At 42.5% G+C, this 11847-nt stretch overlaps 1 protein-coding gene across 1 annotated transcript in view; it reads right to left on the bottom strand.

Annotated features, from left to right (window-relative positions):
- Positions 1 to 2180: 2180 nt before the first annotated feature.
- Positions 2181 to 11847, bottom strand: part of LOC121299295 (ras GTPase-activating-like protein IQGAP1) — a 40390-nt gene continuing 30723 nt past the window's right edge. Inside the window, exons 26-38 of the mRNA XM_041226972.1 lie at positions 11587 to 11811; positions 10230 to 10370; positions 10035 to 10119; positions 8363 to 8595; positions 7599 to 7731; positions 7072 to 7174; positions 6794 to 6929; positions 6577 to 6664; positions 6017 to 6226; positions 5466 to 5632; positions 4697 to 4813; positions 4304 to 4412; positions 2181 to 4166 (exon numbers count right to left, since the gene is read on the bottom strand). Coding sequence (XP_041082906.1) covers positions 4053 to 4166; positions 4304 to 4412; positions 4697 to 4813; positions 5466 to 5632; positions 6017 to 6226; positions 6577 to 6664; positions 6794 to 6929; positions 7072 to 7174; positions 7599 to 7731; positions 8363 to 8595; positions 10035 to 10119; positions 10230 to 10370; positions 11587 to 11811 — 1861 coding nt within the window. The 3' untranslated portion in view covers positions 2181 to 4052. The remainder of the gene's footprint in view (positions 4167 to 4303; positions 4413 to 4696; positions 4814 to 5465; positions 5633 to 6016; positions 6227 to 6576; positions 6665 to 6793; positions 6930 to 7071; positions 7175 to 7598; positions 7732 to 8362; positions 8596 to 10034; positions 10120 to 10229; positions 10371 to 11586; positions 11812 to 11847) is intronic.

Raw genomic sequence — 11847 nt, 5'->3', positions numbered from 1 at the left:
AGGGGCTGGAAAATATTACAAAGACCTGCCATAACACTGTCAGTAAAATATAGGGTTCACGGCACTGATTTATAGGAGGGGGTGTCCAATCACGGTCCTGGAGGGCCGTTCCACTCCAGGATTAATAGGTCAAATCAAACAATTAACTACTTCAGGGTCTGGACGGAGGTTTACTTTGTTCAATTAAACAATTTGTAACAGGGTTGGAATAAAGACCAGGAGTGTAAGGGCCACTTTGCCCGCCCCCTCCCCCCAATCTGTGCTGTGTTTCGTTTGTTTAGGAGGGATCCGTGACACAGTATTACCAGCTCTTCATTCCTGCAGTGGGACAGGAATCCTGCACTAGAGTCTGTTCCCCTCCATTGCCTGTTAGGCTGAAACATCATTCATAGTAGAGCAGAGGCCTCTAATCCTGGTTGTTTCATCTGAACTCTCAGTTACTTAATTGAACCAATTATTGGCTTAATTAGTCCAGATTAACACGTGTTCCAGATCTTTAGCCATTGATGACGTGAAGGCACCCATAAATCCTGCAGGATTGGGGATCTCCAGGACCAGGGGTGGCGAGCCGTGATATAGAGGCTTGCACACAAAGGAACTGCCCACGAGAGTCTACTATCCACCCTCTGTCAAATGTGCACATTGTGACTGAAACTGACTGGGAGCAGGGGTGTGCAGCATTTTACACATTACAGAGTACAATTCAACAATGCCACATGCATAAAAAGAGTCATGGGGTTACGCCTGCCCGATTACCCCTGAAACATTTTGCAAGTGTTTCTAATATGTTGTCCAACTCCTGTGTTGTATGTCAAACATTGCTTAAGGATTGTGGGTTTTTTCTAGTCTCTTGTGCATGAAATATACATTTGCACTCATGAATCACTGAATAATTCATATTAAAAGAGAATTACATAACATTATTGCATCCATAAGAAGGAACTTAAAGCAACATTTCCCTTTTATACATTCATAGGCAATATCCTGTTCTCTTTTTTACAATTGCAGGCAGGCCGAAAGCTTTGATACTTTAGCTTGTCTGGCAATGCTTAGTTGAATATTTAGGGGTTACAGTCCTTTTTAAATGCTATACTTTGTGACTTAATGTCTGATTTGACACACAAGCTATTGTGTACAGTACGTATCAGTTTGTACCAAAGTTAGGCAAATTCAAAGCGGGTGTTTGTTTGAAAATGTGGTTTTGGTTATCAATTGAACTGCCTGAGCAAACCACACCAGATATGTAGAAAATATTTCAGGTTTTTCAGATGCTGGTTTAGCTGTGTAAGGTCCTAGCTTTACATGGCATATGTCAGTGCATACACTTTGTCTGAATATAAAAAAAAAAAAAAAAAAAACATATTGGTAAATTGTCTGTGGATGTAATTCTAAATGGCTGAGGTTGTGACATCATAGGAATTATTGCCATGAGAAAGCAAGACAAGGTGTGTGTGTGCCTGTGTGAACTTTAGACGCAACTTGGGGAAATCATTTGCATAACTCAAAAGAGATTGACCATTTTTTACTGAGGGAGGAGCCAAGCTCCACAGCAGGCGTGGCTAAGATTTGTTATGTCAACAAAGCAAACTCTACAGGTAGTATTTCCACACATTGTCATTATTGATCAGAATTTATTTTTCAAATCAGGAATTTATCATGTTTTATGTAATTAAAAAAAAAAAAAAAAAAAAACTCTCACTAACAGATGCCTGATGAAAGCATCTGGCTGTATAACACTTGCACATGTAAAGTTACTTTTTCAGATGGCATTTCCTATACTTTTCAGATAAAGGGGAGTAGTTTGTAGGAAAAAAATTCAATCTATATAAACAGTAAAAGTGTTAAATGCAGATTAAGAAGTAAAAACAGTTATGTGCTAAACACACACAGACTTCAGCTTAATATTGAGGAGCACATATACCAGAAACAATGCATTCAATAGCTCTCCAAGTTTGTGAGCCACACTTGCAGGTTACACAATGATTTCACTGAAGTCTGATCTTTGTGCCCTGGCATGTCACAGCAAACCTTTTAAATAAACTCCCATTAATAGTGTGTATGTGTGAGAGAGAGAGAGAGAGAGAGAGAGAGAGAGAGAGAGAGAGAGAGAGAGAGAGAGAGAGAGAGAGAGAGAGAGAGAGAGAGAGAACATGCAAAAAAAAGAATTCCTCAACACACCATCAATTCCCAGCAATTTATTTTGAGCTGTTAAATACAGAACTTACTTTTTGTATTTCAAGGCACTAAACATAATAATCTTTAAACAGAATGCCACACAAAGAAAAGAAAAAAAAAACAGATTACATAATACTTAAGAATTTAACCACAACTCAATGACAGAGCAACAGCAGGCCCTGTTTCATTCCACTTTTGACAAGGGCAATGTGCAAGGTCTCTGTCTCCATACTACAATGAGTGACTAACACTGTTCCTGACAGCCTGGATAGACACCAACATTATACAGGTCAACATACAGCACGCCCCTTTCCAGGTTTTCTAAAGATCTTTTATTTTTCCCAGACTGCATATTCAATGAATCCCATTTGTCCTGCTTGTACAATAGAAGGGGGGATATACAGCAGAACAGAGTTATATAATAATATCAGAGGGGAACATTATAATTTAACAAGAGGATCACCCCAGACGAGAATACACCATGGTACATAATTAAAACAGGGTCCACTCAAACACCTTTCCCTTTTAGACTACTTCCTTGAAGGTCAGCTTGGCGATGGTAGGAGATATCAGCGATATCTTAACTATTTTATCCTTTGCTCTTTACTGTATTTTCTGTTTGTCATCACTTCCTGGTGCACCCCTGATTGTGCCTCCCAAAATCTTGTCTGGACTCCAAGCCCTTCTGGTACATAGAGTGTAACCATTACAACTTCCCCCTGAAACACTCTGCCTCTTGTGGGTGTAAGCAGTTCTTGCGAGTAAGAACATAAAGCATTAGAGGTAGTGTTGCAGGGGGACATTTTAATGGTTCATAAAGGCAATCTCAAGACCAAAAATATCTCAGTTAAAATAAATCTGATATTATATACTCATACCAAATTGCCCCTGAAGCGCACACTGTTTATACAAAACACATCTTTATACTTCTTTTAATAATTATTATTACTGTATTATTATTATTTCAAAAATACAAAAAGGCACCGATCTCCCAGCACTGGATCCCTAATCCTGGGTGTCCCCCCAAAGCAACTGCAATAGAAACAAGTTAAAAGATGATTTTCAGTTTCACCTGTAAACACGCTCAGGTTGTAAGGAAATCCAAGATCACAGATGGACACTGTATGCAGCTAACAGAAAGTGAATTGAAGCAACACTGTCAAGTTCAGCCAAATGCTCTGTACACCCCCTATACAAACATGCACATATTAAATAAATGAACCATATAATGTTTCAAATGTGATTGTCTCTTTTACATGATATATAGCTCCTCAAAATATAGTTTTCTTGCTTTAGCCACTTAATAAATGTCTATGGCAAACAAAAACACATTTCAAGCACAGACTAAAAGACTTTTTTTTTTTTTTTTTTTTGACAATTCTGTGGTGGAATGATTGGGCTTATAAACTAATATACAGTATTGGGGGAAAGTGGAGTGATACCCTCCATGAGAGCATGTACACACCTTCTCTCTCATTGAACAGCTGGGGCAGGAAAAACTAACTAAAGAAAAGCCTCAGAAATGTTTTTTGAGATTGTAAAATCAAGTCAGAAGTGGTTCTGGTATAATGTATTGGCAATACCCAACACTGTGTGATAGCAATTTTATCATAGACTAACATAAGCACAGATTCTTATAGGAATATTAAGGATTTTGAGACAGTCTGTGCTATTCAGACAGGCCGTGAGGGAACAACCTGGAGAACATGCAAATATCTCGGAAAAGCAAATAAAAGGCAAAACGAGAGTTCTGATTGGAGAGGAAACTCCCTGGAAGGCGTGGCCACGTGGCATAGTGCTGTGGTCTGTGTGGATGTGGCGCCTGGGGTACCAACGTGGCGCTTTGTAAAGTGTCTGTGATCTCTGCGCTCGCTCGCTCACTTCCCGTAGAACTTCTTGTTGAGGAGGAAGATGAGCAGGTTGACGTTGACGGTCGCTCGGTCGAAGAGCTTCATCACAGCCACGCCCTCGTACTGCAGCTGCAGCAGGTCCTGGGGTAGGGCAGTGAAACGCAGGTGAGAGTGTGACACCATTATAAACAGGTTCTGATGAAAGGCGTGTATCATCAATATAAAAAAGCTATGTTCACATGATCACGTATTAGGAATGTACACAAGGGGTGGCTTACCTGGTAATGCAGCATCAAAGTCTCAATCTGCACTCCCATGAACTTGGCCTTCACCTCAAAGTCACCGACCTCCTCCGCTGGTGAGATCTCAAAGATTACATTCTTAAACCTGTGGAGGAGAGACAGCAGATGAGATAGGTCAGAGACAGAGAGACAGCCAGAGAGAGAGCAAGACACACACACAGAGGGAGACAGAGAGAGAGACGCAGTCAGAGAGACACAACACAGGGTGAATGGGACAGATAAGTAGAGAGTAAGAAAAGGGGGTGAGAGAGTGAGAAAGGGCGACAGATAGTGAGAGATGGGGAGAGGTGTGGAGGGAGGAAGTGGATAGATATATAACAGGGTCCAGGGAGAGATGGGAAGAGGCGATAGTGAGTAGAAGAGTCTCACTGGCTGGTCTGCAGGTCCTCGATCTCCATCAGCACCCCCTTCTCGTGGAGCCGTGCCGCTGTGTATTTCTGAGACACCTGCTTGCTCTTTTTCACCTGCCCTGGCTTCTTAGACACCCTAAGGGGAGACCACATGTACTGAGTTCCACACAGAGAACATACAGCGCCCAGTCAGAAACACAACGACCCCCTGAACACACAGTGATACTGCTGAGAAATCCCATTGACCTTCTGCGAGTAAAACATGTTGAAAACACAACCAGAGTCCTACACGACAAACAAGAACAACATCCACCCTGCTGGGAATATCGCTTCACACAGCAGAAATAGGTCTGCTGCTCCCTGAGTCTCTGCGCAGCAACACACTGAATTCCTCAGGAGATATGAATTGGTCCTCTAAACAAACATCAGTTTCTCAAGACTAGATGGGCTAGAGCTGTAGCTCACTAAGAGAATAATTTTGCTTCTGTGAATGTTAGCTACTCGTATAAAAGTTTACTTCTGTATTTTTTCAATGTATTTGTTGCAGTTCGCCCATGTTTTTCCCCATGGTTCTACTAAGCATGTACTATTATTTTACACTGGTTAGCATTTTTTTTTTTTTTTAACATGCTATTCTTTACAATGCAAACCTGTCCTTTATTATACCTTGCTATGTTTTTACGATGGTGAACTTTTATAAGGGTATTCACATGGTTATTTATTTCCTGGGGTTAGTTACAAGTCCCTTGCCCTCACAGGAGGATTGTTATTTGCCCCAGGGTACTCACTTGCCCTTGCTGGCCAGGTTATCCATGCAGGTCTTGATGTACTGGTTGTAATAGTCGATCTGCACTGCGTAGAAGCTGGACTTGGAGTTTAGCGCGCCATTAGTCTGCTGCAGCTTCACAAGCTCTGCCTTCCTGCGCTGCCTGTACCGACGCTGGTTGCGGATATCCTGGGGGTTATTGATTGATGGAGGCACAAGTTACACCTACACACAGTCCAATCAGCCTATTTCAATGTACAGGATCACTTATATTTACTGTACATTAAGCAATGATCCCAGGTACAAATACAGAAACATTCTATATAACTTATTTTTTCAAACCAATGAGGTCACTAGAAGTGGTTGAAAATATGAGAGTAATGATCGCTCAGCGTGAAACACAGCATGGAAATGCAAAAGATTAAGCTTGGAAAGGTGTGTAATTAAACTGTAATTGATCAATTATGTTTACAATCACAACTATAATTAAGCAGGTGTGCCAAGGTTCAACTACAATGACACAGTAATTGCAATGGATTACAAAGGACACAATTCCAATTGTCTGTCTGTTACCTTTGCGATGTCGTTGATGAGGTCCTGGTAGCGGTTCTCAGGGTTCACCTTGCCCAGCTCCCCCAGGCGTTGCAAGTTGGCATGGATCTTGTCCTTCTTGCCCTGCAGCGTCAGACTGTCGTCCTTCGCGGTTTTCTTCTGCTTCATCTTCTCTGGCGTCTTGGCGTCCCGGATAGCTCGCCGCTGCATGGCTCGCTGGTACTCCGCTTCCTGAGAGAAAACACGCACCAGCGGGGAGGGAGGGTCAGACCTTCTGCACTATATCAATCCTGCAGCAGCACAACTAGAATGCGTGCAACTAAAAAAAAAAAAAAAAAAAAAGTGGACTGCTGGGGTTTCTTGAAAATAAATACTACTTGATAAGTATAGTAAGAAGTTCCATATCCTCTTGGACTCTACAACTTTGCAAAATGACATTCTGATCGGTGATGGTCCACTTGGGCTCACATCTATCGAGTCCTACACTGAGAACATACAGCACTACCCATTCAATACGCAGGAGCAAAGGCCCGTACAGGGTGGAGCTGCCTGGTTAAGACTGATGATGTAATCACACTCACCTGCTCGCTGCTGGCGGGGGTCTCCAGGATCTCTGTCAGGGTCTCTCCGGGTTGGAAACGGATCACATCTACAATCAGCCGCTTGGCGCTGCACAGATAACACAGGAGGGGAGGGAGGGAGTGACTCAGGAGGGTTTCCATACTCACTGACCACAGGTTTATACTGACTGGACTGAGGAGTAACCCAGCTTCCTGGATAACAGTAACCATAACCTACTTGAGCATGAGTGTCCTGGCATCCATCTCTTCATTCTCGCTGCCCGGCACGTCAAACTTGTTGGTCAATGTGAGAGACACCTCTGTCTTTGTCAGCATGTCCCAGTTGGGGTCCCCGGGGGCCAGCGTGCCTTCCCCTGCAGCAGGAATGGAGATATACAGAACTCAGATGCAAAATACACATGAAATCGGTATAAATCCAGCCAGTGAGAGGTGGGTAAGGACCTCCTCTAGAAACTCTATTCAGCGATGAGAGACTATGGCGGCCACTCTACTCACCAACCATAGACTCTATGGTGGGGACCTCGCCCAGGTCCTCCAGGAGCTCGTGAATGGGGTCGTTGTGTTCAGAGGCGATGGCGTCCTGGTGATTCAGCAGGAGCTGGGGAGAGACACATAGGCACAGGGATGATAAGAGGACAGTTCATTATATAACAACCACTCAAATCACTCCTTTATTTTACCAGGTACATCAATTGAGGCCATATTCTCATTTACAATGGCAACCTGGCCCAGGGTGGCCTGGCAGGGGTTAATTTAGTTAGATTAATCTGTGTTAGAGGTTAACTTGGGGTTTGAGTCCTGGAGAGACGTGCGCTAACTCTTAAACAATTCCCACTCAAAGCCAGCTTGAAGATGTGAGATGATGAGAATTGTATGGTTATGGAGAGGTGTGGGAGATGGAACACAGCCACACCTGTGCAGTTCAATAGTTCAAAAGTTCAATACTGGCCCTTCAATGGTATGAGTTTCATCACCCTCGAACCCTGAACCATGGGTTCTGCAGCGGTCTGTTTGTTACTCACCGTGTGGGTGTTGATGATCTCTGCGATAGTGATGTAGATGACGGGCTTGGTGAGGGTGACCAGGTCCGAGTACTCGTCCACGTTGAACTTGTCCTCCAGAGGGGGGACGTCACAGGCAGCCAGCAGGAACCGTCTGCGCCGGCACAGAGAGACACAAACAGCAGACAGCATTTTGTTACTTAAATGGCTTGTCAATAAGGGTAGTACTGCTAATGAGGGACTTTCTGTGATAACCGGGGGTACCTTTCAAGCAATACGTATAGCCGGTCTTGTGGAACTGTTCTGGACGGAGAAGCTAAATGTGCACAAGAGAGAATCTATAGGATTATTCAAAAGTCTGGCATAACACTGCTCTGTGCCTCAGCCTCTCACTTGTGACAAACAAAGAACGCATTACGAGAAAGATCTTATCTGTGATTTCCTAGACAATTTGTACATGTTATAGACTTAAAAACAGTACTTTTTGAAAGGTATGTATTTAACCCTGAAAATAACAGCCAGCTAAAACCTTGGAAAAAACATAACACTGCTGACGGCACCAGCTGACACGTTTGTATACTTGACTTTTTTGTATACTTGATCTTTTTATCTTAGGTACTGCCTAGGCTTGCTGATAAATTAGGATCATCAATTGCCTTGGAAGAAAATTTAAAACATTTTGGGGCTTGAATTTTCTTGAGACAGATCTATAATTGCTGTATGTGGTGTGTATAGTTAGAGAAAGAAGGCAGGCAGGCAGGCAGGGAGAGAGGGGTGTGCTGTACCTGAATTTCTGGTAGGAGTTGCTGAGGTACTCGTTGATATTTGCTAGGTGTGAATTGTCTCCGATGAACATCTTGTTGGAGGCAGCGTGCTGCAGCATCTTGGCAATGGAGCCCAGGTTGCGCCGCTGGTCTGTGGTCAGCTGGCCTCCTGCGGACATGTCGATGATGTCAAAGGCATCAGGCGCCACAATGGCTGGGTTCATGTAGCGGTAATACAGCAGGTTACCAATAATCTGGAACAGACAGGGCAGGCTAATTTAAAAATATAAATCAAGGTTCCAAGAATCGAGAAAGAGGACAATATCTAAAACACACGAACAAGCGTTTCTTATCACTGCAGGGTGCGAGGGCTGAGGCATCACTGATCACAGCCGTGTGAACTCAAGATCTGCAACTTCCTGCTACAAACCAGGAAACTCTACACACCAAAACGAGTACAGAAAAGTACAGAAAACAAACAGCTTTTGAGCAGTATAATACAGAACTGCTTCTTATTCAAGCAAACTCATTTTGAAATGGTTCTCAAGATTCAGATTAATAGTAAGAAAGTTACAGTGAAATGGATGGTACAATGCATTATGTATGTTTTTAAGCACATGCAGCATCAAGAATTTCAGAGCATTTCAATTCCTTAATTTGATACATTTATTACTTTACTGAAGTTCACAATTAGTGTCTAAATTCCCGCAATTTTTTAAAAAATCCCAGCAGGCCAATGTTCCAATACTTAAGACGACATATTATTATTAGTATTATTATTATTATTATTATTAATTTCTTAGCAAGCACCCTTACCCAGGGTGACTTACAGTTGTATACAAAAAATACATATCAAGAATTACAGTACAAAAAAGCAAGAGAAGAATCTGTCAGAGACAGAGATTATATCTATCTCTATCTATCTATTAATATAATATATCTATAGATATATATATATATATATATATATAATATATATATATAGATATTGGCATGGTTGTGTGAAAGCTTGTGTGAAAGTTTGGAAGCAATGAGAATAGATGTAAAACCTTCGTTCACCTTTCTCTGACCTGGGAGTCTGGAGAGCACTTTCCAACAGCAGAGCAAAGCTGAAGTGCAGGAGAGAGAAAAGGAGATAGAGAGAAATAGCGCGCGAGATACAGACAGAGAGAGAGAGAGAGACAGAGACGAAACAGCTTTGAATTAAAAACAAGAAGTCTTACAGCAGGAAAACTGAACGACTGCGAGAGAAGTGGAAAATGGCTGGGGGCAGTCGACAATAAAAACAGCTGCAGCCGACACTGAGACCTGGCCTGTGCCCGGTCTCAGAGCTAATAGAGAGAGGAGGAGGAGGAGGAGGAGGAGGAGGAGGAAGTAGTGAATTTAGCGCTGAATAAAGATCAGGTACAAACAGAAGCTGCTATTCAGGCATGGTGGAGGGTGGCTGCTAGCCAAACCTCCCCATTACCAGAGCATTACCAGTTAACCCCCTTTAACCCTTTCATGCATGAAATATTGAAAAGCAGTAATAAAAATATTTGTCATTGACATTTTTTTCAATTTGATCATATGAGGTCGCCATGCATGAAAGGGTTAATCAGTATGTCCCACACAGTAAGACAGGCTGATGTGGCTCCATGCTGTGCGAGTTGAGAACCTTCTCCCAGTGGTTTGGGAGGGCAGCAGGCAATACCTTTAAGAGCTCGTCCTCGGTGGCGTCTGGGAACTTCTCGTGCAGCGTGTCCTTCAGCACCTTGGCAATGAAGCGCATCCCGTACCTGAAACACAGCGGCGGGAGAGCCGCGCGTCAACAGAGCCGCGCGTCAACAGAGCCGACACTCAGAGGGTTTGGTGAGCTCCTCTTCCCCTCCCGAGCCCCCGTACTCACGGGATCTTGTCCACAGACACAGTGATGGCTGACAGGAACTTGTCCGTCACGGTGCGCATGTGCTTGATGGAGGCGTCGAGCCGGGTCCGGACCTCCTCGTGACTCAGCGCCTGCTCTGGCGTCACGTCGTAGGGAAGCTTACTGACAAACGCACAAGGGAACCCGTTACAGCACGTTGCAACTGATACAAACACACAGCTAAAACCTGGGAGAAACACAACACTGCTGAAGGGACCAGCTGAAACATCTGTACACTTGACATTTTCAGTGTTTACTACGGTCTTTAATGAACTTCTATTTTTTGAAAGAGTTAAAAACACCAGAACCAAACAATTAAAGTATATTTCTCAAGTCCTCTTCAGCACTCTCTTTGTTTCTCATTAACATGAGCCCATTAAAGACTGGAATAAACTCTCTGAAAATACAGCGTTTAGTTTCTTAGAAGTTCTATCTTTTAATCTTAGGTACTTCCTAAGCTCGTTGCTGATAAATCAGGATCAGATATTGCCTTGGAAGGGAATGGAAAATATTTAGGAGCTTGAATTTTCTTGAGGTAAACCTTTTAATTAATGACCTATTATTAGGGCCCTGCGTTTTTCATGATGTCGATATAGCAATCATTAAACAATCATCCCATTACATTACTTTCAGCATCTGAATTGCTCATCCCTTTACTGCAAAGTATGTACGAGCAGATTAATAAACAGAACGCTGTAGATGGCTATTGACCTTTATTTAACCCTTACATCCCAGTGAATACGTATAAACAGGATTTTAAAAGGAAGTTGTTTTTAATATTTCAGAGAACTCATAAGTATAAACACATTATTTATGGGTTTTAATTTGCCTGTACACTTTTATGCAAATCAATTGTTTAAAAATGTATTACATTTCCTTGCTTTTGGAATCTGGACATATGTTTGAAGGGTTTTTTTTTTTCATTATTTGTTTTGTTTTTTATTGGTTTTGTTCTTTGAATATAATGTAAAAAAAGGTTGTTGATAAGTGTTACTTATGTTTGCACGAAAGACAAAAATATTCATTCTCAGTACGTGTGTATTACATGTTGCTGTTTTCTTTTGCATTTAGCTGATATCCCTCCATTTCTGATATACAGTAAGCATTAAACACTGGAATAGAATCTAACAGGAGGGTTTCTTTATCCAAACGAAAATCTTCACTGCCTTGAGAAACTTGTGAGCTGGTTGAATAAAATGTGGTTTTATTGTCAAGTTGCATTGATAATATGTTATAGTTTTATCACGGACTGCTGTCCTCCTTGCCAGGACTCGCTCAATGGGATTTCCTAGATATGTAAATATTAACACAAAGAGGAAGAGAGAGAGAAAAACCCTACCTTGCCTCGCCAGTCTGAGACTCCATCTGGTTGACCCAGCTCTTGTAAATATCCACGGGATCGGTCTTAATGCTCAGTGCCTTGTCATCCATGGTCTCCTTGACGACGGGCGCCAGGATCTGCCTCAGTGCATTCTGGCCCCGGGCCCCACGGTTAAAGCTCACCACCATTTTGATAACGGTGGGGTTCCCCGTGACAATCTCCTGGATCTGGTCCACCTTTGACCTGACAAAAAAGTTTGAGCCGGATTCATATACAGTT

Source organism: Polyodon spathula, chromosome 24 (assembly GCF_017654505.1).
Source record: "Polyodon spathula isolate WHYD16114869_AA chromosome 24, ASM1765450v1, whole genome shotgun sequence".
In the NCBI taxonomy this organism is placed as follows: Eukaryota; Metazoa; Chordata; class Actinopteri; order Acipenseriformes; family Polyodontidae; genus Polyodon; species Polyodon spathula.
Note: the sequence above shows the minus strand (reverse complement) of the source record. Positions and strands in the feature narration are given on the sequence as shown.